Here is a 21,251-nt window from a genome sequence, read left to right as displayed (position 1 = left end):
AAAATATGGAATGTGCTTTCTAGGTTTCATTGAACGGAGAGCCTCGATTGAGCTGAGGCTATCCGAAACAATAAAGTAATGATCGGTGGGCAAATTATCAATGATCCCAAGGGTATGCTGAATAGCAGCAAGTTCTGCGACGTAAACTGAAGCAGGATCATTGGGTTTGAATAAGGCGGTGAGGTTTTGATTGAATATACCGAAGCCAGTGGAGCCGTCGAGGCTTGACCCGTCGGTGTAAAACATCTTGTTGCAGTCGACTTCTCGAAATTTACTATGAAAGATGCTTGGGATCACTTGCGGATGTATGTGATCCGGGATTCCACGAATCTCGTCTTTCATGGATGTGTCGAAGAATACAGTTGAATCAGAAGCATGAAAGAGATTGACATGGTTGGGATAGTATGAAGAAGGATTGATATTTTGTGCCATGTAATCGAAGTACAAGGACATAAATCGGGTTTGAGAAATGAGCTCGACAAGCCTTTCGAAATTTGCAATTACTAACGGGTTCAAGATATCGCATCGGATGAGCAATCGATATGAGAGTTCCCAAAATCGATTTTTCAGCGGAAGTGCGCCCGCCAGAACTTCTAGAATCATCGCATGTGTCGAGTGCATGCAACCCAGAAACAGGAAACAGAAACTCCCGTACTCCATCACCGACAATATTGTTGTTTGGTACAGCCTGATCAGGTCTCCTGGGTGGGCACCCCACCATGTTCCGGTTATTGTACGGAGAAAGTTGATCCTTTGTTGACACTTCTGTTTCAGATACCTAATGTGACATCCCCAGGTTCCTTTAGAGTCGAACCAGACTCCGAGATATTTGAAAGTTGAAACCTGAGCAATAGTTTGACCCATTAATTGAAGCTGTAGTTGCGCTGGTTCACGCTTCCTTGAAAATACGACTAGCTCAGTTTTCTCCGTGGAGAACTCGATACCTAGCTGGAGGGCCCAAGCAGACAAATTGTCCAAGGTATCTTGCAATGGTCCTTGTAGATCGACGGCTTTGGGCCCTGTAATAGAGACCACACCGTCATCTGCAAGCTGCCTTAGTGTGCAGGAATTGACAAGACATTCGTCACTGTCATTCGCGTAAAAGTTATAGAGAAGGAGGCTTAGACATGAGCCCTGGGGAAGACCCATGTAGCTAATTCTTGATGTCGATAAATCACCATGTGAAAAATGCATATGTTTTTCGGACAGCAAGTTTAGCAAAAAGTTCTTTTTAGACTTTTTTGCTGTTGGCACCGCTTGTAGTGTACGTAAAACATACGTACTAGGGTTTTTCTCTTCAAGATGCAACTGCTTCAACACACCATAGAATTTACACGGCTTAACAAACCGTTCCATTTATTGTGCTAGTCTTCCACATTATTGGTGGTTCTAGGAATCTTTGTCGATACATTTTCGAAAACTGACCACGAAGCGAGGGGCAAAGAATGGTTATCGAGAAACTTTTTGATTAGTTTCCTTCCTTCCAAAAATACAATTTTTACTAATGTAATCCAAAAAATCGTCAAGAGCCTTTGGATAACTTTTCCTCAATTCTTCGAGTGCCATTGGAATACCTTGATGGGGCAAGAAAGCCAACAACTTGTTTGTAAATTAGTTGTATTCGGTGATCTTCCGAATATTTTGTCTGACGACCAAGTTGTTTTATTTTTCAGAAAAAACTTTGGTTTAGATGGAAGAATCATCCGTGAATTAGGTGGAAGAATCATCCTGTCTCGAAATCCAATATTACGTAGAGAGCTATTTGGTATATAGATTCAAGGAATTGCTCTTGTTTTGAAAGAAGGAATCAACCCTTATGTTTGAGTATACCGGGCAGACGAGTGGATCAACAGTTTCTTTGCAAACTTATTTGGCATGCAGATCCAAAGATGTTTGAAAGAAGCAATCAACCCCTAATTGTGGGAAAAGAGCTGCTCATGTTTAAAAGAAGGAATCAATCCCTAAGTGTGAGTAAATCGGGCAAACGAGTGGATCACTGGTTTGATTGCGAGGACTATTTGGTATACAAACTCAAAGTACTGCTCATATTTAAAGAAGGAATCAACCCCTATATTTCAGTAAACCAAGCAAACCAATGGATCACAGGTTTGCCGAGTAGGGACTTCCGCTTCGGTTCCTCGACCTCGGTAATTGTGCAAAGCCGCATCACACTAGCTTCGTAATATAACATTTATGAGCTACTATTTACTAACGGTGTTGTGCCAAATGAACCTCCACCATGCAAGATATAATTACTAATTTAATTGATTCAATTCGTTAACGGAACATCTTAATATATATTTACCTCGATCGATGATGTTTCCGAAAGATTTCTTATTATTTTGTCCGGTTTATCCCAAGATTTCACCGCTTGAGCTGACAACTGCGTCCTATATGCATCAGTTTGCACCTGAAGAGCATTTGTGGCGTTGGCAACAGAACCTCATTGACGTCGGATAGTACACCTAAAAGCGATGTCGCATAGCCACATTGGTCAGTGTACGGTTGACTAATGTGGCTACGACACATCGCTTTCTGGTGCACTGTCCGACTTCGCTGCCGCTCAGTTTAAACTAGCTATAGCCCCTATGTTTGAATAAACCGGGCAAACAAGAGGATGACAGGTTTGCTTATAACTCCGGCGACGGGTTAATCAACGCCTCGTCCAACAGAACCTCAGCGGCTTTGCGCCGCTTCGGATCCTTGGCCTCGGATATGCGGCCAAGCCGCATCACACTAGCTCCGCTGTATCAGCTCACTTGTTATTGTTCAGTTTATCAAACTTTGGTTAAAAATTTCACATTTCCCGCTCGGATTTGGTTTATTTAGGTTAAAATACATCCTTTTGGTAAAAAAAAACCGCATTAAAGTTTGGACTTCTATCACTAAAGTCACTAAACTAGACAATTACCGATTTTATATTATGCTTGAGTGAATGTGGTATTCGGGTTAATGACATTCGGGCGAGTGGTCCATTCGGGTTGATGGCATTCGGGTAAATGGTCCATTCGGGTTAATGACATTCGGGTAAATGGTCCATTCTGGTAAATGGTTTTCGGGCGAACGTCATTCGGGTAAATGACTTTCGGGCGAATGTGATAGAACCGTTTCTCACATAAAAACTGTAACCTCTTCTGCGGACAACTATATTGATAGAATTCCTCGTTTATAATTCTAGTAGACTTCAAACCGTTGAAATATATTGCTTCGACCAAACTTCTCCGTTAGAATCGACTTGTCCGCGTGCCGTACATCCAACCCTACAACGGCAGTATAATATTGTAGATTTGGAAGGATTTTGGAATCCTGTTTCACATATGTTTCGTCGTCCATAAAAATACATTCATCCGATTATTGCAAAAGTTGCGAATACAATTTCCAGGGCCTCGTAGCAGAACGTTATTTTTGTTCGGCTCTTTGGTGATTCTCAGCTTTTATAGGTATTCAGGCTTCTGTTCTATCTCTTTGCATCATACCGGCGCTCGTTTCCGCATTGTTGGCCAACTCGACATGTATTCTGGTTTTCTGTTTTTTCCTTGAAGTTCATCCAAAGAATAGTGTTTCCCAAACTTGTTCATGGATTTTACACTCGCGTGATGAATTCCTTAGCGCTTCGTCAATTTTCGTATAGCATGCACCCTTTTCGCTTAGCCATCTGTCCAAAACTTTTGTTTTTACTTCATGTTCAATGCGTTGCATTTTAAAAATGAGGAACGATGACAGCTAAACGCACAGCATGCTGTGATGAGCACATGATTTCCGATACCGTCCCTAGTGCTGGTTGGTCTTATTTTACCTCAGGGACTTCGCCAATATAAAGTAGTTGAATGACTTTTGGAGATTAGTACCATCGAACAATAATTGTCATCAGACCGCAGCTTTCGAAATAGAGCAAACTTACTAGACGATGTATCTCAAATCGTACGAAAACGAAGTGAATCTGGTGTACGAAGGGGAGCAGTACAACATAAAGACAAATTCAACTTGATGTATTAAAAATGCTTTGATATCATGCATTTAGTTTTATTTCCGATTAAATAGGGAAAATTCATATTGAAACTTTAAATATAATTTGTAGTTTTTTAAATAGCTGACTCTCTAGCTGCTACTAATTTCGCCCATCAATCTAGAAGCTGAATTTCATTTCCAACAACTGTTTAGTGCTATGAACTGCGTCCATCGTCGATCGTTGATTCGTCAGAGAAATCGATTCGTGTCAAATGTTCAAAGCCAATTTCCAAAATCCCAGAAATTGATCAGAGCATTACCTACCAAACAGGAAGCTATTGTGATGCTTATTACTCACTAGATACGTTATGTAGTGCTTTGCTATTGGAACGTCTAAAACATTTTGATTATATTGATTGTAGCTGTAGCTTGATTATACGATAGCGGCGATTAAAACATTGCTGGCTCATAAATACTTATATGCTACCGCGTCCGGCAGTGGTAAATTTTTCGGCAAAGTCAACAATTCTAAATATGCGAAATACTTCTTTTGCGCTTATACGAGAGAGTACGAGAAGGGTGTACTTTATTAGGGTAGAATATTAAAACATTGAAACGTTACTAATTTTGGAACAAGGTTCGTGTGAATTCCACATAGTCCAGGGCTCCCGTGATGGGATGACCCGACTTCGGGTCGTTGTACGGTTTCATCCGTTGGGCGCAGTAGTCCGCCATGTCCTTGGTGAGGTTCTGGAATTTAAACAGAAATAATTATGTGTAATCTATGGGTGTAACATCGGGAAAACTTACGGAATAGAGCTCATCCTTGGTTACGTAAGGACGTTCGGAGGCGGTGATGGCGCGGAAGGCATTTTCGATTTCCTCGTAGCTCTGGACGTTCTCCGTTTCCTTCGAAATCATGAAGGCTATGTATTCCTGAAGCGACACCTGTCCATCGCGGTTCGGATCGACAACGTTCAGAATTTCTTCGAACTCTGGGTCGGGTTGGCCTTCTTCCACCATCGGAAGGTCATAACCGAGCGCTCGGAGACAGGATTTGAACTCCTGGTGGTTCAACTTGCCACTCTTGTCCTTGTCGAAGTGTTTGAACATCATCGAGAACTCCTTGAGGGAATCCTCCGACACGCCGGATTGATTTCGAGCTTGGATCTGTTGTTTCAGGTTATGCTGCATGCGCATAGCCAACTGGTCCAGCTGATCCCACTGTTGGGCAAGACCAACGGTCGAGTGTTCGGTGTAGCGATTATCCAGAATAAGATGCTCCTCCAGGGTGGCGCCCAATTCTTCGATCTTCTTCAGATCACCACGGCGGGCACGAATTTCATTGGCCTTGTGGCAAAGTGCCTCGAACTGTTCCTCCAAGGAACCGGAGCCTTCCATGAGGGAAGTTCTGTAAATAGAAACCAAAATCAATTAGCTTTCGAGTTGGAACCGTCTGTCTTCTAGCACTATCACTCGGTTGTTAGGAATGAAATTTCGAGTTGCATTTGTCACTAATATATATGTACAATTTTTGAATTTGAACCAAATGTTTCGCATATCTGTTGTTAGACGGCAAGCATGAGATTGCAGATGACGAGAAAGGATCGTCTACTAAACTGATATCCCATTGGCTGGGTCGCGCCGGCGTTATCTCTTGGTTATGCGCAAAGTTAGTGTCTTTTTTTTTACTTTCTCATTGTCAAAGCTTTGAATTTTGATATCATTGAGTTAAAATTTCGTTTCACGCAGCGCACTGAGCATTTACAATGTTTAGAGCAGTTGCCAGTCAATTACTTCAATTTAAACCCAACGTTACCCATACTTATCCCAGCCCAGGAGATTGTATCTATCATTGATTTGACGCGTTGGTGTGTGTTGGAGAACATTTGGGAAATATAAAAATACAACATAATGATTGATTGTTGGTTGACAAACATTTCAAGCAAAGTTGGACTTACCTTGTTTCGGTTAGCCATTGATGGAACAGATTGGCATGCTTGGCAAACTCCTTTCGAAGCTTGTCGTTTTCCTCTTGACGATGAACCTCCTTTGCCAACTCGGCATCTCGTTCTTCGATGATTTTCTGTAAATTACGCCAGGTATCCTCCAGGGCTTCCATCGTGAACCAGGTGTACGGATTTGGTCCAACGTTGAAGCTCTTGATTTTACGGTCCAAATCGGCCAATGCCTGGAAGTCGTACTGAGCTGACGACAGCGACGCCTGGAACTGGGAATGAGCCCCTCGGAGGGCGTTAATTTCTTCGATCGAATTACAGCGAACTGGATCTGTTAGATCTTCTTCGGCATTCTCAAACCACGAGTTGAATGCTGACGCCTTTTTGGCAAACGTCAGATAGAGATCTTCAATCTGACGGAACTGTTCCTGCATGGCTAACAGACGGTACTTGCGAGCTTCGGAATCGGCACGTAACTTCTGCCAACGGGTCAGGACGTCTTCATGGCGTTTGAGGATTGCAGCTGATTGCGCGTGATTAGCGTTAATCAGCTGATCCTTCAAAGCCGTGATATTGTGAATTCCCTCCTGTTCAAATGCCGAGAGACCTATTGGAAGAAAAGTAAAATCAATTACTTATAAATAGAACTTTAAAAAATGGGTAATTTAAGCTCACCTGCATCGAATGTCTCCTGCTTGGTCAGTAGCGTCTGAACAGTGGACAAATCACGACCAAACTCCTCCGACTTGACGTGGTTTTCCTTATCGGCGATCCAGCTCTCAACGACATCAGCCTTCCACATGAACTGAAGGTAGGCAAAGTTATCCAACAGCGCGTTCTTGCGACGTGTAGCCAAGGCTTGAAGATTTTCCAACTTTTTGTCAAGTTGAGCGCAACGTTGTGAAATGCTATCGGCGTGGTGATTGTTGTTAGTTACCAAAGTTTGTCCATTGTCACGAATATCCGAGCAGCGATCACGATGGGCTGCAAAGTCGGTCTCAAAGGCATCATGTTTCTTTAACAGACCCTGAACGGCAGCCATCGAATCACCGTAGTCCTCAACCGATAGCAGCTGCTGTTTCTCAGTAATCCAAGCCTCCTCTTCCTCGACCTTTGCCAGAAACTGCTGATAAATCAACGATTCGTCCAGTTTTTGACCTCGAGTAGCAGCTAATCCCTTCAGCTCAGCCCAAGCCTGGTTTAGAGCCTTCAAACGCTGTTCGATTTCCGGAACGCCTAGATTAGACACGTCCATCAATTTTTCGCCGGCTTCCTGGACAGCTTGTATAGCAGGCTCATGGGAGGCTAGTTCAGCTTCCAACCGCTTGTGTTTCTTCTTGAGATTCTGCACACCGGTCAAATCGCGGCCATAGTCATCCGATCCGACCAGAAGCTTTTTCTCCTTAATCCACGATTCTTCATCAGCGATGTCACGGAAGAACTGATGCAGTGTGTTAGCCTCATTCAAACGAGCCTGACGATGAGCAGCCAAGTTACAAATGCGCTCATAGCGCTCGTTGATTGATTGACGCTTTTCCTGAATGCCAGCGCTGTCGAACTGACCACTTTCAACCAACGAATCGGCCTGTGCATTCATGTCCTTGATACGATCTTCATGAGCGTGAATATCGGCCTCTACCAGCTGATGTTTCTTCATCAGATTTTGCACCGAAGCCAAATCCTTTCCGGCATCTTCCGAAGTCAACAAGCTCTCAACTTCACCTAGCCAAAAGTCTAAATCTTTCACAGCTGCAATGTACGTACGCTGTTTGTTGGCTTCCTTCAGTTTCAATGATTTTTCGGTAGTCTTCTGAGTCAAATATTCCCACTGATCAGCGATTTGTGTCAATCGCTTCTGAACTGCGTCTTCCGATCCACTGCATTGATTCTTGTCGATCAAATTGCTTCCCATTGCCAACACGCTTTGAATACGATCGGCATTAGCAGCCAATTCGGCCTCGAAAGCTTGATGCTTCTGGTGTTTCGATTGGATGTTAGCCGGATCTTTATAGCTCTCCTCCGTAGCTAGCTGAAGTTTCTCCGCGATCCAGTTTTCAATCTCATCTGCATCGCGCGAGAACTGCTGCAGTGTTTGCTCATCGCCCAATCGGGATCGTTTTTCGATCAAATCCTCCTTCAGATGACGCCAGCGATCCAACACCTCCGATCGCTTGCCATCGATTAGCTTGCCGGCATAGTGTTCCTGGGCAATCAGCTGATCAGCCAGCACTTGCAGCGCAGCAATCTTCTCCTCATGACCATTGATGGCCTTATCGAAGTCTTCGTGCTTCTTGATCAAAGCCTCCACATTGTCTCCCTTCGAATCAACTTCCTCCGCGTTAAGGAAAGCTTCACGAGCACTCATCCAGTTCTCTGCCTGTTCGCAATCACGCAGGTACAACTGCAGGTCCAGATTTTGGTCCAGCTGCAGTCGTCTTGCGGTCCAGGCGCGTTCCAATTCCTCCCGTGCTTTGGCCAGATTTTCAATCTTCTCGTCGATTTCCGGTGACGCATAGTGATTGGCCTGCAGCAGCTCCGCTCCAAACTGCTCAAACGCAGCGAATGTTCCGGCGCGAGCATCAACTTCGGTGCGGTGTTCCTGCACAGTCGATTGAAGTTTTTTTTTCGATTTCGATACGGAAACAGAATATAAAACAAATTCGATATTAGTGATATGCGGGAAGGGTGTATACGGGATGATGATTAGAGAGCGAAATACATTAGGAACGAATGTGGTTTGTGAATACAGTTACATGTACAGTTAACCGGAATGGGAAACTTCACACACACAAAACAACGAAGCATGTTAAGCGACAAACGAAATCTCACAGAAGCAGATTATATTTGATGAGAACGAAGTGATTGGAATGAAGCAAATGAATGTAATATTATTGTCGTAAAGTGATGCGAAAACAGTTCAACAAATTAAAGAAAATCTTTTAACCTCTTGTAGAGAATATTGTAGCAGTGAGCTTCATTCATTTTTATAAAGATTTATGATAGAGGAAATCTGCTGTTGGCGTTACTAAAAATGGACAAAACGAAACAAGAACAAGATCGCAACATTTTCTAACTCTTGTTAAAATTTCGGTCAAATTGATTCTATAACCGACACTGATTTCTTTTCTTCATTCTTGTCTACAGTATAAACGTTACTCTCCTTGATAAAAAAAATTTGGGTGCCTCAGTTCTACCGCGAACGTCAAATTGAAACGAATACAGTATCGCCGTGGACTCCGGAGGACGCTCCGATCGAACAAAATTCGCCGCCGCACGAAGTTGAGACGCTGATTAGACCGGTGGTCCTCTACGTACACGAGACCTAGGCTATGCTCGTGGAGGACCAACGCGCCCTTGGAGTTTTCGAACGAAAGGTGTTGCGTACCATCTATGGTGGCGTGCAGATGAAAGACGGAACGTGGTGCAGGCGAATGAACCATGAGTTGCATCAGCTGCTGGAAGAACCGTCCATCGCGCATACCGCAAAAATAGGACGTTTGCGGTGGGCTGGACACGTCGTAAGAATGTCAGACGACGACCCGGTGAAGATGATTCTTGACGGCGACCCTACAGGAACAATACGGGGGGCACAGCGAGCACGGTGGATCGACCAGATTGAGGACGACCTGCGGACCCCTCGAAGACTGCGAGGCTGGCGACAAGCAGCAATGGACCGAGTGGAGTGGAGGCGGCCTCTGCATACAGCAAGAGACAACAAGGCTCTAGCCTAAACGGTAAGTAACAGTATCGCCGTGATTGCAAATTGACGTAGTTTGCATGCATTCGACCCATAGAACGAGTCTTGATGTTCTTGTGGAATTCTTCCGTTCCAAGATTATTTTTGGCATCTCTCTTTCAGTCTACTCAACAAATGTGAGGTGTCTTGTGAGACATCCTTTTGTGGAAAAGTGGGATTAAAAGTAATAGGAGACTGACATAATTAAAAATATACCTGGATGGGATACTGTCATGTGAATTAAGGCTCCAATCCGATAAACCTTTCAAAATTTCCAATTATCAATGGTATAAACGCTGATGGATCACGTATTATGAAAGGCAATGGTTTAGCCATTCTTAATAATAAATTAATATCCGTCGCTAGCTTAAAGATCCTACTTCCAACGAATTCACCAAACGCAACCAGAATATCGTTGTATCGTAAACTCTTCTTGACTTCTTGACCCGGCAGCTTTGGCGCATAAGAATCCTGTATCGACAGGCCCTACCGCTGACTACAGCTACAGATCAATCAAGGGCTACATCCCTCAAGCTTACCGAATCAACAATCGCTGGGTAAAGTACCGGAAGGAGAATTCCAATGTGATAAGATAAACGAGATCCTAACAATACTACTTTCCTGTCTTGAAGAAATGACAGTATCAGTGTGCGTCATAAGATCTGGGACATTATAACTTCGAACGTTATGACACAAGAGTGATTTCGGGTCTTTTGGCGCATTCTTCCTTTCGGATATTCTACGTCATAATGTCACTGAATGTTGTGGGAAGTTATCACCTGGGACGTTAGTACCTATGCGTTATAATATTCGACGATATGAGATGAGCTGATAAGTGCATGAAGGAACAATGTGATTCAATTAGCTAGAGATTACTGGGTAGGGAAAGTTATGAAACTAAGAGCCATAGTACTCAAGTGAGAGCAAGGATGTGAAGTAAACAGATCGGAAAACGGTAAAGATAGATACGTCTACCTTTATCAGGACACATGTTAGTGAACTCGGGTGATTCGTAGTTATTCTGCCTAAGCTCGACCCTCATTAACAGAAGGCAAAAATTAAGCCTGTTCTAATGACCCTGCCACTTCTAGTTTTCCGATCTATTTACTTCACATCCTTGCTCTCATTTGAGTACTATGGCTCTAAGTTTCATAACTTTCCCTACCCAGTAATCTCTAGCTAATTGAATGTCGTTAAAACGTAAAAAAGAAAATGTGACTAACATAGTCAAAATAAAAAAGGAAAAAAGGAACAATGTGATCTGAGAGATACACCAATGGTGATCCGGATGAGGAAGGCATATGGCGTCGATACGGCTTTCCACGACCGTAACTAAAAAATTGTTGGAAAAAGACCGAATCCAGGTTTGGTGGTCAATGTATTGAGTGAAGGCTGTGCCTGTCCCTAAAGTTTCCAAACAAATGGAGAGATGCTTCAAATGCATGGGATTTTATCACAAGGCAAGAAATTGCAAAGGGCCGGACAGATCTGATCTGTGCAGAAAATGTGAGGAGAAGGGACACTTTGCATGAGTCTGCAGGAAGGAACGGATGTGCATGCTCTGCACAAAGGAGGGTGGGAAAACCACATAACGGGAGGCTTAACAGTTATGTGTCCAACAAAAAAAAACACCTTTAACAGGCCAACGAGGATACCCGGGTACCCACAAATTGAAATGCTCATAACTATGGCTTCCTTTAACCGATTTGGACACTTTTAGATGTTTTGGATTCAGAAACTCGTCTACTTTTTGATTTTGTACAATAGAACCGGGATAAAGGATCTGGTTTTTGGTAATCCGGATTTTCCGGAGTAATGTTCCAGTACTAGGATGTGATTTGTAAATTTTAATAATGCCCTAGCAATATGAGTATCAAAACTCTTCAAATTGTCTCGGAAGTCTGTTTTTTATTGTTACGGGACCCTATGGCAATTTGAAAAATGGAATTGGAATGGAATGGCCACTCACGGCCCCACGGGAACCTGCTCCGGAATGTCCGTTCCGGGGTCAAATCACCAAATGGTTCCAAAACCACGAGATATGGCCTACTGATGCAATTCCAAGAATTTTGATACCCATATTGCTAGTATTCCATTGAAGTTCGCAAATAGTACCCCAGCTCTGGAACCTGCTTCCGGAAACCCGGATTCGCGGGAACCGAACGAAGTAACCCGATTCATTTTTACCAAGTCCAAAAGTGGATGAGTTCCTGAATCCAAAAAGGCCAAAAGTATCGAAATCGGTTGGATATTACCTTAGTTATGGGCATTTTAGTTTTGTGGGTACCCGGGTACCCACGTCGGCCTGTTACGTAATAAAAAAATTCAGGAGCCCCTCCTCACTCCCACCCTTTCTATATCAACAATATTATTAACCCAAAAGCTTGACTTAGAGAAGTTCTAAGATGTCACAAAATTTCAATTTCCAGCTATGGATTAAACATAGGAATTTAATTAATTGAAACTTAAAAAGGTACCCGGGTAACGCGTCAGACACACAACGGTTAATATGCAAGAGCGTACAAAAAGCCGATGGAGTGAAAGAAGTGATGGAGGTGACCCAGTTAAACCTCAATCATTGCGAAACTGCACAGCAACTGTTGTGGCAGAAATGGCTGCAATTCATGTAATGGGCAAATACCGCATACAGAAAGTGGTCTCAAACTCGCACGAAGGCTTCGTGATAGCCAAAATTAATGGAATCTTTATATGTAGCTGCTACGGAAGTCATCGGATGATATTTCAATACTTATGCAGTGGAGTGGGAAGCAGACATACCAACAGAGGAGGGTATAGCCGGTTGAAAGCTCTACCGAAACTGGATGTTATGCTATGCAATAACGAGACCAGCACTTCGGCAGAAATGGACGAGAATTCATCATCGACGTTACCTTTTGTAGTCCGTCATTAATGGCAAACATGAACTGGAGAGTTCGCGAAGATTACACGCATAGTGATCACCTGGCAATCCGGTACAGTTTCGGTCAACGATACCATGCGTCAATACAGAGGCCGAGAGCTCACGAACGGAAGTGGAAGATGAAGTCATTCGACATCGATCTCTTTGTGGAAGGACTTCAGTCAGCGAGCGACTCATCTGTCATGAACGCGGAACAGTTAACAGAAATGCTAGCAAGAGCAAGCGACACCACAATACCAGGAAAATTAGAGCCAAAGAACAGACGGCGTCCAGCGTACTGGTGAAGCGAGCAGCCGAGAGCTCTCCGCGTCAACTGCTTTAGAGCCAGAAGATACGTCCAATGAGCTAGCACCGAAGCGGACAGAAAGGATCGTAATATAGTGTTCCATGCATCAAGGGCAGCACTTAAACATGAGATAAAGCGAAGAAAATCGATTTGCTTTAATGAGTTGTACCACGTTGCTGTCGCCTACCCCTGGGGTGACGCATACCGTGTGACGATGGCGACGCCTCTGGAAATGTACCCCGATAAACTGAAGGTTATCTCTTTCCGGAGCACGATCCAATGATATGACCGATTCCGTATGACGACGTATAGCGGGGCAATGCCGGAGTGATTTTTTTTTGCCGGAGTGATACAAGTGATATGTTCAGAAAAGTGTTTCAAAAGCTTCTAAACGAGGGCCATTTCCCTGACAAATAGAAGATACAGAAATTAGTGCTACTGCCTAAACCAGATAAGCTCCAGAGGATCCATCGTCGTATAGACTAATATGCCTGCTGGATACGCTCGGGAAACTCTTGGAGAGAATTGTCCTTAACAGCCTGACAATATTTACGGAAAGCGATAATGGGGTGTCGAAAAACCAGTTCGGATTTCAGAGGAACAAGTCTACAGTAGACGCTATTCGGACCGTGATCGAGAGAGCCGATATGGCGCGCAAACAGAAAAGAAGAGGAAATCGATACTGTGCCGTGATAACGATAGACGTCAAAAACGCGTTCTGAGAAGTCATTGCGGAATCACTGCACAAAATAAGGGTCCCTAGCTATCTGTGTAAAATTTTAAGCAGTTATTTCCAGACCCGGGTACTCACGGAGGTTAAATCGCTCGATAAAAGCAGAGTGATTGTGGATGACACGATGTGGCTAAATTTCTCAAAATCGAAGCTGGAAATTTTTGGAACTGGACTGGGTGAAATACAGCTCTATAGCCACACTGGTACCACTTTACATAACTTCCGAAAAGCAAATAAAGCTGGCGTTAAGTTAAACCGTAATTAGCATACAGTAGTTTGAATCTTAGATGGGCGCAACAACGGATGAAGAAAACTTTCACATCAAAGTATCTCTAGATCTCGGAAAGATTGAGGTGATCAAGTTTATGTTGGCTGCCAATGACGAATCCAAAATACGTTTTTTCCTCAGCACAACTGCTCATAATCGCATAATTAGCCCTTGTTCTATGAGAGTCTGTCAAAAATATGTGTGCTTTTGGTTACCCGCTGGAAGAACTGCTGAAACGTTATGCCAAGATCAATAAGGCAACTGAATGCGACCATGCTTTCAACAAAAAGTCTTAGCAGAAGCGTTTTACATTCATCTCGGAGTGACGAACAATGATTGCTTTAAACAAGGTCGTGCAGTAGGCCCCAAGATCACAAAGAGCAATCACATTCAAATAAGACAGGTATAGACAACGAAGGGCTTTTGCAAACATCAAGTATCATTGTATGATATTCGACCAAACATTTTGGTAACTCCCCCGTGGTTTCGGCTCAACCAAGTGAATCCCAATTTACACAGCAAATCGTCCATTTCACTGAGCCTTGTTGACGTATGAGTTCAACGTCGAGTACGTGGCCTCATACAAGTGTTGGGCTCGCTATCTTAACCCAGCCCGATGAAGACTACGCTCGAAGATACCGTCCGGATAGTATCGTTTCGTTCATTTGCAGTTTTAGAGCAGTGGGAAGCAGAGCCCGCAAATATTCACAGCAAGCTTCACCAATTCATCCAAGAAATCTGTACCAAAACACTGCTTGCCAACAAAAATCGTATGCGACCCCGGTGGTTGAGTGATAGAGTGATAATAGGATGTCTTTCTTTGATCATGCCTTTCGTCGGGCTATAAGTCAAGCCATTAGTCTCAGTTCACCGTTGGATGGAGCGTTATCTACGGTCCAGATAGTGGAGTCGGTTTCGATTGTTCGACTCAAGCATTCCAAGACACTCTCACGACAAAACTCTCGGAGTCACCTTGAACTCGGCACTAACGTTCAAATTTCATATTTCATACATTGTGGACAAGGCATCAAGACTTGTTAATCTTCCACACATGGAGTACTACGAAAAGCCGAATCACAAAAGGCCACTAAGCAAAAAACTTATGGGACGTATACTGTCTTAAATCGCTTTATTGCCCATTGGTTTGCTCAACGTCAGAATGTGGTTCTGCTGATTGAAATCCGTACTATCAGAACGGGATTGACAGAATCGAAGCTATCTAACACCGTTTCATACGCTGCGTACTTCGACATCTCCCATGGCGAAACAGATTTCAACTGCTGGGCCATGAATACCGACGCCAGTTAATACACACTCAGCATTCGGATTCGTCTCGAGCCTTCTGTCTGCCAGAGTGGATTGCTCTATAATGCTAGAACGCATGAATCTTCAAGCCCTATCGAGCACTACGTAATAACACTCTCCTTTGACTACCATTTAGGAGAACCAACTACGGTCGCCACTGCGCTGTTAAACGAATTTTCATTCGAATTGCCACAGGATTTGACTTCCACTGGACCAGCAATACGGTTAAAAACAAGTTTTTGTCTATTCTTAAATGTAACTAGGCTAAGAACCAGCATTGGGGTCAAGGGGTCTGTTGGTGTTGATACAACGAATACCACCAAACAGACAAGATGGCGGTACAAGGATACATGATCTCAATTGTGCATGCGTTGTCTCGACCAAATTGATTAAGATTGATCTGACCAATTCGTCGCATGTAGGTCGTGGTTCACAATTACGTGTGATTGTCGTTGCTCGATAGCCGAATATGTACGAATAAATCCATATATTCTCTGGCCAAAATCATCGCTAGCATGTAGTCTTGCCCATGCGGCTACGCTACGAAATATCTAGATAGCGCATACATCATCAATTGCACTTATTTCTACGCAAATTATTCATTGTACAGACATCAGAAATTTGCCGACAGAAGACGGTTCTGACACTGTACCGAACTCGATCTTGAAAGCTTTGCTGTTGGACTTGTCACTGAAATCAGAGCGATTACAGTGAAGAATGTCACTGCCGCGTTTTTACAAGATGTGATATCATTAGTTCAACCTCTAAATAGAATATTTCAAGTCAGAATACATTGAAGTTTCGCTACGTTTGCAGAGTATTTCAGTCGATTACCACCCCCGGCGAAAGCCTTGGATCGCGGTGTTTGTACCACGGTTAGTTCAGTTTTCAACCAAATGCTGGAAATGAATTGCTTAGACTAAACACAAAAATAACTGCATGAGCTAACACCAAAACATAAGTGTAACATGAGTGTGTTGTCAGTAAGTGGACGAGTAAAGTTTGCTTCCGCTGGTTAAATGACAGAAATAAAACGAAAATGCTTATTTTAGATCAATTTAGCTTGCCAATCAACTTCAAAGACCAAAAGTTTAATTAAATTTTGCAACTTAGGAATAACATATTTTTTTCAATGCGCCAATCTTGTTTAAAACGGAAAAAAACTGACTAGTTAAAAATGGAACAAACAATGAATCGGATTAGCAACCAATAGACTTGTAAGCGTGTTTACACTTTCTGTGTTAATTACAACAAAGTATTATTATAGTTTGAATTAAATGCGTTGAGCTTAATCTTTACTCGAACGTATACCTGTGGGATACCGTAACGAAAATCAATTTCAGCGCGATGGTTCTACGGAGAATCGAAATGTACAATTTAGAATAGCAGTTCGAATTCGATTGTGTATAGGTAGGTATATATGTTTTCTAGTCTAAGGTAACAAAAGTTATCTACTGCCTCTGGTAGATACAAACAAAACAATTCAAAACTTAATAGGATGTCCTGTTTCGAAGTGATGTTGTTGTGTAAAACAGAACACATCATAAAATAAACACTAATAAAATGGTAACACTGACAAAGGAAACATCTGTGGACATCATCACGAATGAAATATCGAGTGGAATTGAAGAAAAATTTCCATTATTAAATACGGACAAACAATAAACTCACCTGATGTCTCTCGATCAAAGCTTCCGCACCGGTGACATCGTTAGCCAGCTCCTCGGAAGTGACCAACCCCATCATCGAGCTGATCCATGCCATCAGATCGCGATAGTCACTCAGGAAACGCTGCAAATCGTACGAATCCAGCAGTTTTTCCTTACGCTGCTGAGCCTTGGTAACGACCTGCTGCCACTCCTCGTTGATTTCCTTCTGCTTGGCATAGGTCTGTTCGGCAGTGTCCGGATGGGATTGCATCAACCGATTGGCAGTTTCATCCAACTGACGAATCTTATCGCGCAGCGCAGCCAAATCACGTTCCAAACCTTCGTGCTTGCGTTGCAGAGTTTGGACGCCACGCAAATCCTTGCCCAGATCATCACTGGTCAAGGCGTTGTCCTTTTCAGCAATCCAATCCTTAGTTTCGTCAACATCCCGATGGAAACGTTGAACCTCATGAGCAGATCCCAGCTGGCTGGCACGCTCCTGTGTGATGGTTTGAAGGGTGGCCCACTCTTCGTTCAGCGTTTGGATCTGTGTTTTGATCTTTAGAGCTGCTTCAGTTTGACCCAACGAGGTAAGTTGGACGGCAATTTCATTCAGCTTAGCCAATCGAACCTCATTAGCTTTCAGATCGTCGTTGAAATCATCAAACTTCTTCTGCATAACTTCAACCTCTTCCAAATCTTCGCCGACGTCTTTAATTTGAGCGTGGCTTTCCTTGTCCTTGATCCATGTGGACAGGTCAGCAGCTTCACGAACTAGAACGTAAGCTTTAACGGTTTCATTCAGCTTGTTTTGGCGTTCATGGGCTAGTGCCAACAGATTGTCATATTGACTATTGATCTGCGCCTGACGCTTAGCGATTGAGTGGCCATCAACCAGGTTCTGCTGGCTGGCACTTAGACCTGGATCGATCTTCTTGATGTACGCTGCTGGCACGAATCCCTGACGGTCATTTACTTCAACCTTCCACCAGTCCTTGTTGTTGGAGTTTAGCAGAGTCAGAACGTCTCCCTTTTTCATAGAAACCTCACGCGGAGATTTCTCGGTATAATCGTACAATGCCATAACGCATTCCTTTCCAGTGATGTCAACAACTGGAGTCTCCTGCTGACGACAGTTCTTTGCCTGCTCCTGCAAAGCCTGTATAGTATTACCGAAAGCTTCCAGATCGGAAACCAATGCTTCGTGCTTCTTCAGCAAGGCTTCCGAAGAGTCCTCATCCTTGCCGTAATCTTGGTTTGAAACAATCGGTTCCTTCTCCCGCATCCACGATTCAGCTTCATTGGCGTCGGCAAAAAACTGATGCGCCTGCAGTGAGTCCTCGAGATCCTGTTTGCGCTGACTCGATTTTTCCTTCAGCGAATTCCATTGGTCCTTCAAAGCATCCAGACGCAGCTTGATGTCTTCAGTGGCAAACGGTTGTTCGGTCAGCATTTGCTCACCATTACCAATGACTCCAACGACACGATTTTCATGGTTATTGATCTCAGCTAGAACAGCCTGATGCTTCTTAATAAGATTTTGAACTCCAATCAAATCGCGACCGCGATTAGTCGAAGCAGCCACCGGTTCCTTCTCACGAATCCAAGCAGCTTCGTCTTCCAGATCACGGAATAGCTGTTGAACCTGCAGCGAATCCAACAAGCGTTGCTTACGCTCTGACATGGGAGAGGCCAGTGCACCATACCGTTTCGACAGTGCACTTTCCTTGTTGCGGATGTTATCGGCATCGAAATGGTCACTCTCAACAAACTTATTAGCAGCGACCTTGATTCCTTCGATGCGATCCTGATGAGCCATCACATCGGCCTCCAGCAGGGCGTGCTTTTTCTGCAAGTTCTGCACGCTGGTTAAATCTTTGCCGTAGTCCTCGGACATCAACTGACCCTCAACCTCGCTCAACCAAAGCTCGATGTCCTCAACGGTACGATTGAACTGCTGCTGCTGGGAAGCTTCCTGCAGCTTGCAACCCTTCTTGTCCGAAGCTTGAACCAGTGATTCCCACAAGGTCACAATCTCCTGCATACGCGAATTGATCTGATCTGCCGCGTAATGTCCCTTTTCGATCAAATTTTGTCCATTAGTTGTAATGTCCTCAATGCGACTCTTGTTAGCAGTCAGTTCGTGTTCGAAGTTGGTGTGCTTCTGAACTTTTCCATTCAGATTGGTAGGATCCAGGTAGCTATCGTCGGTGGCAAACTTGAGTTTTTCGCTTATCCATCCCTTGGTTTCATCGCAGTCGCGCTCGAATTGTTGCAAGGCACTGGAATCCTCCAACAGCTGTCGACGAATTGAGGATTTTTCCAGCAGAGCGGAACGACGAGCCAGCAACATCGAACGACGCTGAGCGACGTCATCGGCAGCGTAATGTTGACCATCAATCAGTTTGGTAGCGAAAACATCTAACGCTTTGATCTTTTCCTCCTGAGCAGCTAAACTTTTTTCAAAGTCTTCATGCTTCTTGATCAGTGCCTCAACCGAATCCAGCGAATCTCCGAGATCTTCGTTGGCTAGAAAAGCCTCCTGCTTAGCCATCCAGGTATCTGCCTGTTCCGTATCACGGTAGAATAGCTGAAGATCCATGCACTGTTCGTACAGGATGCGACGATCTTCCCACAGAGACAACAGCGAACTCTTGTCATTTTCCAAAGCGGCCAGTTTCTCCTGAACTTCAGCAGCAGCATAGTGTTCCCGTTCCAACAACTGACGTCCGGCTTCGGTAGTAACCTTGAAGCTATCACCGCGGGCATCAATTTCACCCTTATGCTCCTGATGGCGTTCTAGCAAAGCTTCAGCTCCGGCAACGTCCTTAGCCAATTCATCGGCCGAAATGATGGCCTTCATGCCGTTAATCCATGAAACTAAATCGCGGAAATCAGCTAAGAAACGGTGCAAGAAGTAGGATTCGTCTAATTTCTGTTTACGTTCCTTGGCTTTAGCGGTTAGGGATTGCCAGTATGCTGCAATTTCCGCCTGTTTATCACGAATCTGATCGCTGTGGTCGGCATGAATGCTACACAAGCGTCCAGCTTCAGCTCCTAGGGTTGCCACCTTGTCTTCCAAAGCAGCCAGATCACGTTCAACACCTTCGTGCTTACGCTGCAGTGCCTGTACACTGGCCAGGTCGCGACCATAGTCATCCGAGGACAAAACAACATCTTTCTCCGCTATCCATGCGACGGTCTCGTCAGCATCGCGGTTGAAACGTTGAATTTCGTGTGCTCCGAAAAGTTTTTCCTGACGCAAGATGGCCAGTTGTTTCAAACGTTGCCAGGCCTCGTTCAATTCCTCCTTTCTACGGGTGATGGTATCCCGCTCCGGGTGTCCATTGGACAACAACTTATCAGCCAATTCATTGACTTCGGTTACGCGATACTCCTGCGAAGCCATGTCCTTCTGGAATTCGTCAAACTTGCGCTGCAACACTTCCACATGCTCCAGATCTTGGCCAAACTCGTCAGCGGTCACGAATGCTTCCTTGTCCTTGATCCAGAACATGACTTCCTCGCAGTGGCGCAAAAATTGAACCAACACCAGCGCCTGCTGCAGCTTCATGCCCTTCTCGGCCAAACGGGACAGCAGTAGCTCCCACAGCCGATGCAGCTCATCCAGCCGGTGCTGGATGACAACCGATTCAAAGTGCTGCTGATTGATCATCTCCTGTCCGGTGTTGTCCAGCACCACAATCGCATTGCTATGCGCAGACACCTCGGCCTCGAACGCCTGATGCTTCTGGATCTTAGCCTGCAAATTGGTCGGATCACGATAGCTCTCCTCCGAAGCGGCCTGCAACTTCTCGTGGATCCAGCTTTCCAGCTCGTCCGAATCACGCTTGAAGTACTGGAAACGACGCGAGTCTTCCAGCTTATCGCGCTTGTGGCGCGTTTCCACCTTGAACTCATTGTAGCGATTGAGCACCTGCTCACGGCGCTCCTGAATGTCCTCGGCACTTTCGAGGATCTTTACCTCCTTGGGGGTAAATTGCTCCATGATTGATCTTCACAGTCGATTTATTTTCAGAGTTGTTAATTAGCCTGTGGGGAAAAATGAACCGTTGTTAAACGTGATGTCGTGTGCAATTCGTAAAAGTGTACCACCTACCTCTCGTTAGTACTAGTTTTGAACTTTATCCGCAGTATGTTATGTCTAATTCGTCCTTCTGTTATTGCCGTTTCGCTCGCTGTCCTAAATAGGCCCTGCAACGTGCACAGAAACGTGAGCAATGTGCTAAATTTCTTCAGGGTGGTAAAAAATGAAGCCTTGCTGTGTATCGTTGGCTAATAGAAAAAAATTAACTTGCTTTCACTTTCATTCAATACACGGTGATCGATAATGAATACACGGTAGAAGATAGACCACTTTCTAAGCTATATCATATTTCGTTTGCTGCTTGCTACCGATACCACCACAAAGAAAATGAAACAATGAA

At 44.2% G+C, this 21,251-nt stretch overlaps 1 protein-coding gene across 4 annotated transcripts in view; it reads right to left on the bottom strand.

Annotated features, from left to right (window-relative positions):
* Positions 1-3,988: 3,988 nt before the first annotated feature.
* LOC131690239 (spectrin alpha chain) overlaps positions 3,989-21,251 on the bottom strand; it is a 46,208-nt gene continuing 28,945 nt past the window's right edge. The window contains exons 2-9 of one of the 4 annotated variants that reach the window (XM_058975833.1): positions 20,924-21,018; positions 16,826-20,856; positions 16,466-16,507; positions 6,582-8,505; positions 5,910-6,513; positions 5,768-5,797; positions 4,759-5,359; positions 3,989-4,698 (exon numbers count right to left, since the gene is read on the bottom strand). In XM_058975833.1, coding sequence (XP_058831816.1) covers positions 4,570-4,698; positions 4,759-5,359; positions 5,768-5,797; positions 5,910-6,513; positions 6,582-8,505; positions 16,466-16,507; positions 16,826-20,812 — 7,317 coding nt within the window. In that variant the 5' untranslated portion in view covers positions 20,813-20,856; positions 20,924-21,018 and the 3' untranslated portion in view covers positions 3,989-4,569. The remainder of the gene's footprint in view (positions 4,699-4,758; positions 5,360-5,767; positions 5,798-5,909; positions 6,514-6,581; positions 8,506-16,465; positions 16,508-16,825; positions 20,857-20,923; positions 21,019-21,251) is intronic. The other 3 variants (XM_058975834.1, XM_058975835.1, XM_058975836.1) reach the window with 3 other exon arrangements.

This window comes from Topomyia yanbarensis, chromosome 3, assembly GCF_030247195.1.
Source record: "Topomyia yanbarensis strain Yona2022 chromosome 3, ASM3024719v1, whole genome shotgun sequence".
NCBI classification, from domain to species: Eukaryota; Metazoa; Arthropoda; class Insecta; order Diptera; family Culicidae; genus Topomyia; species Topomyia yanbarensis.
This window is presented reverse-complemented; position numbering and strand designations above follow the sequence as displayed.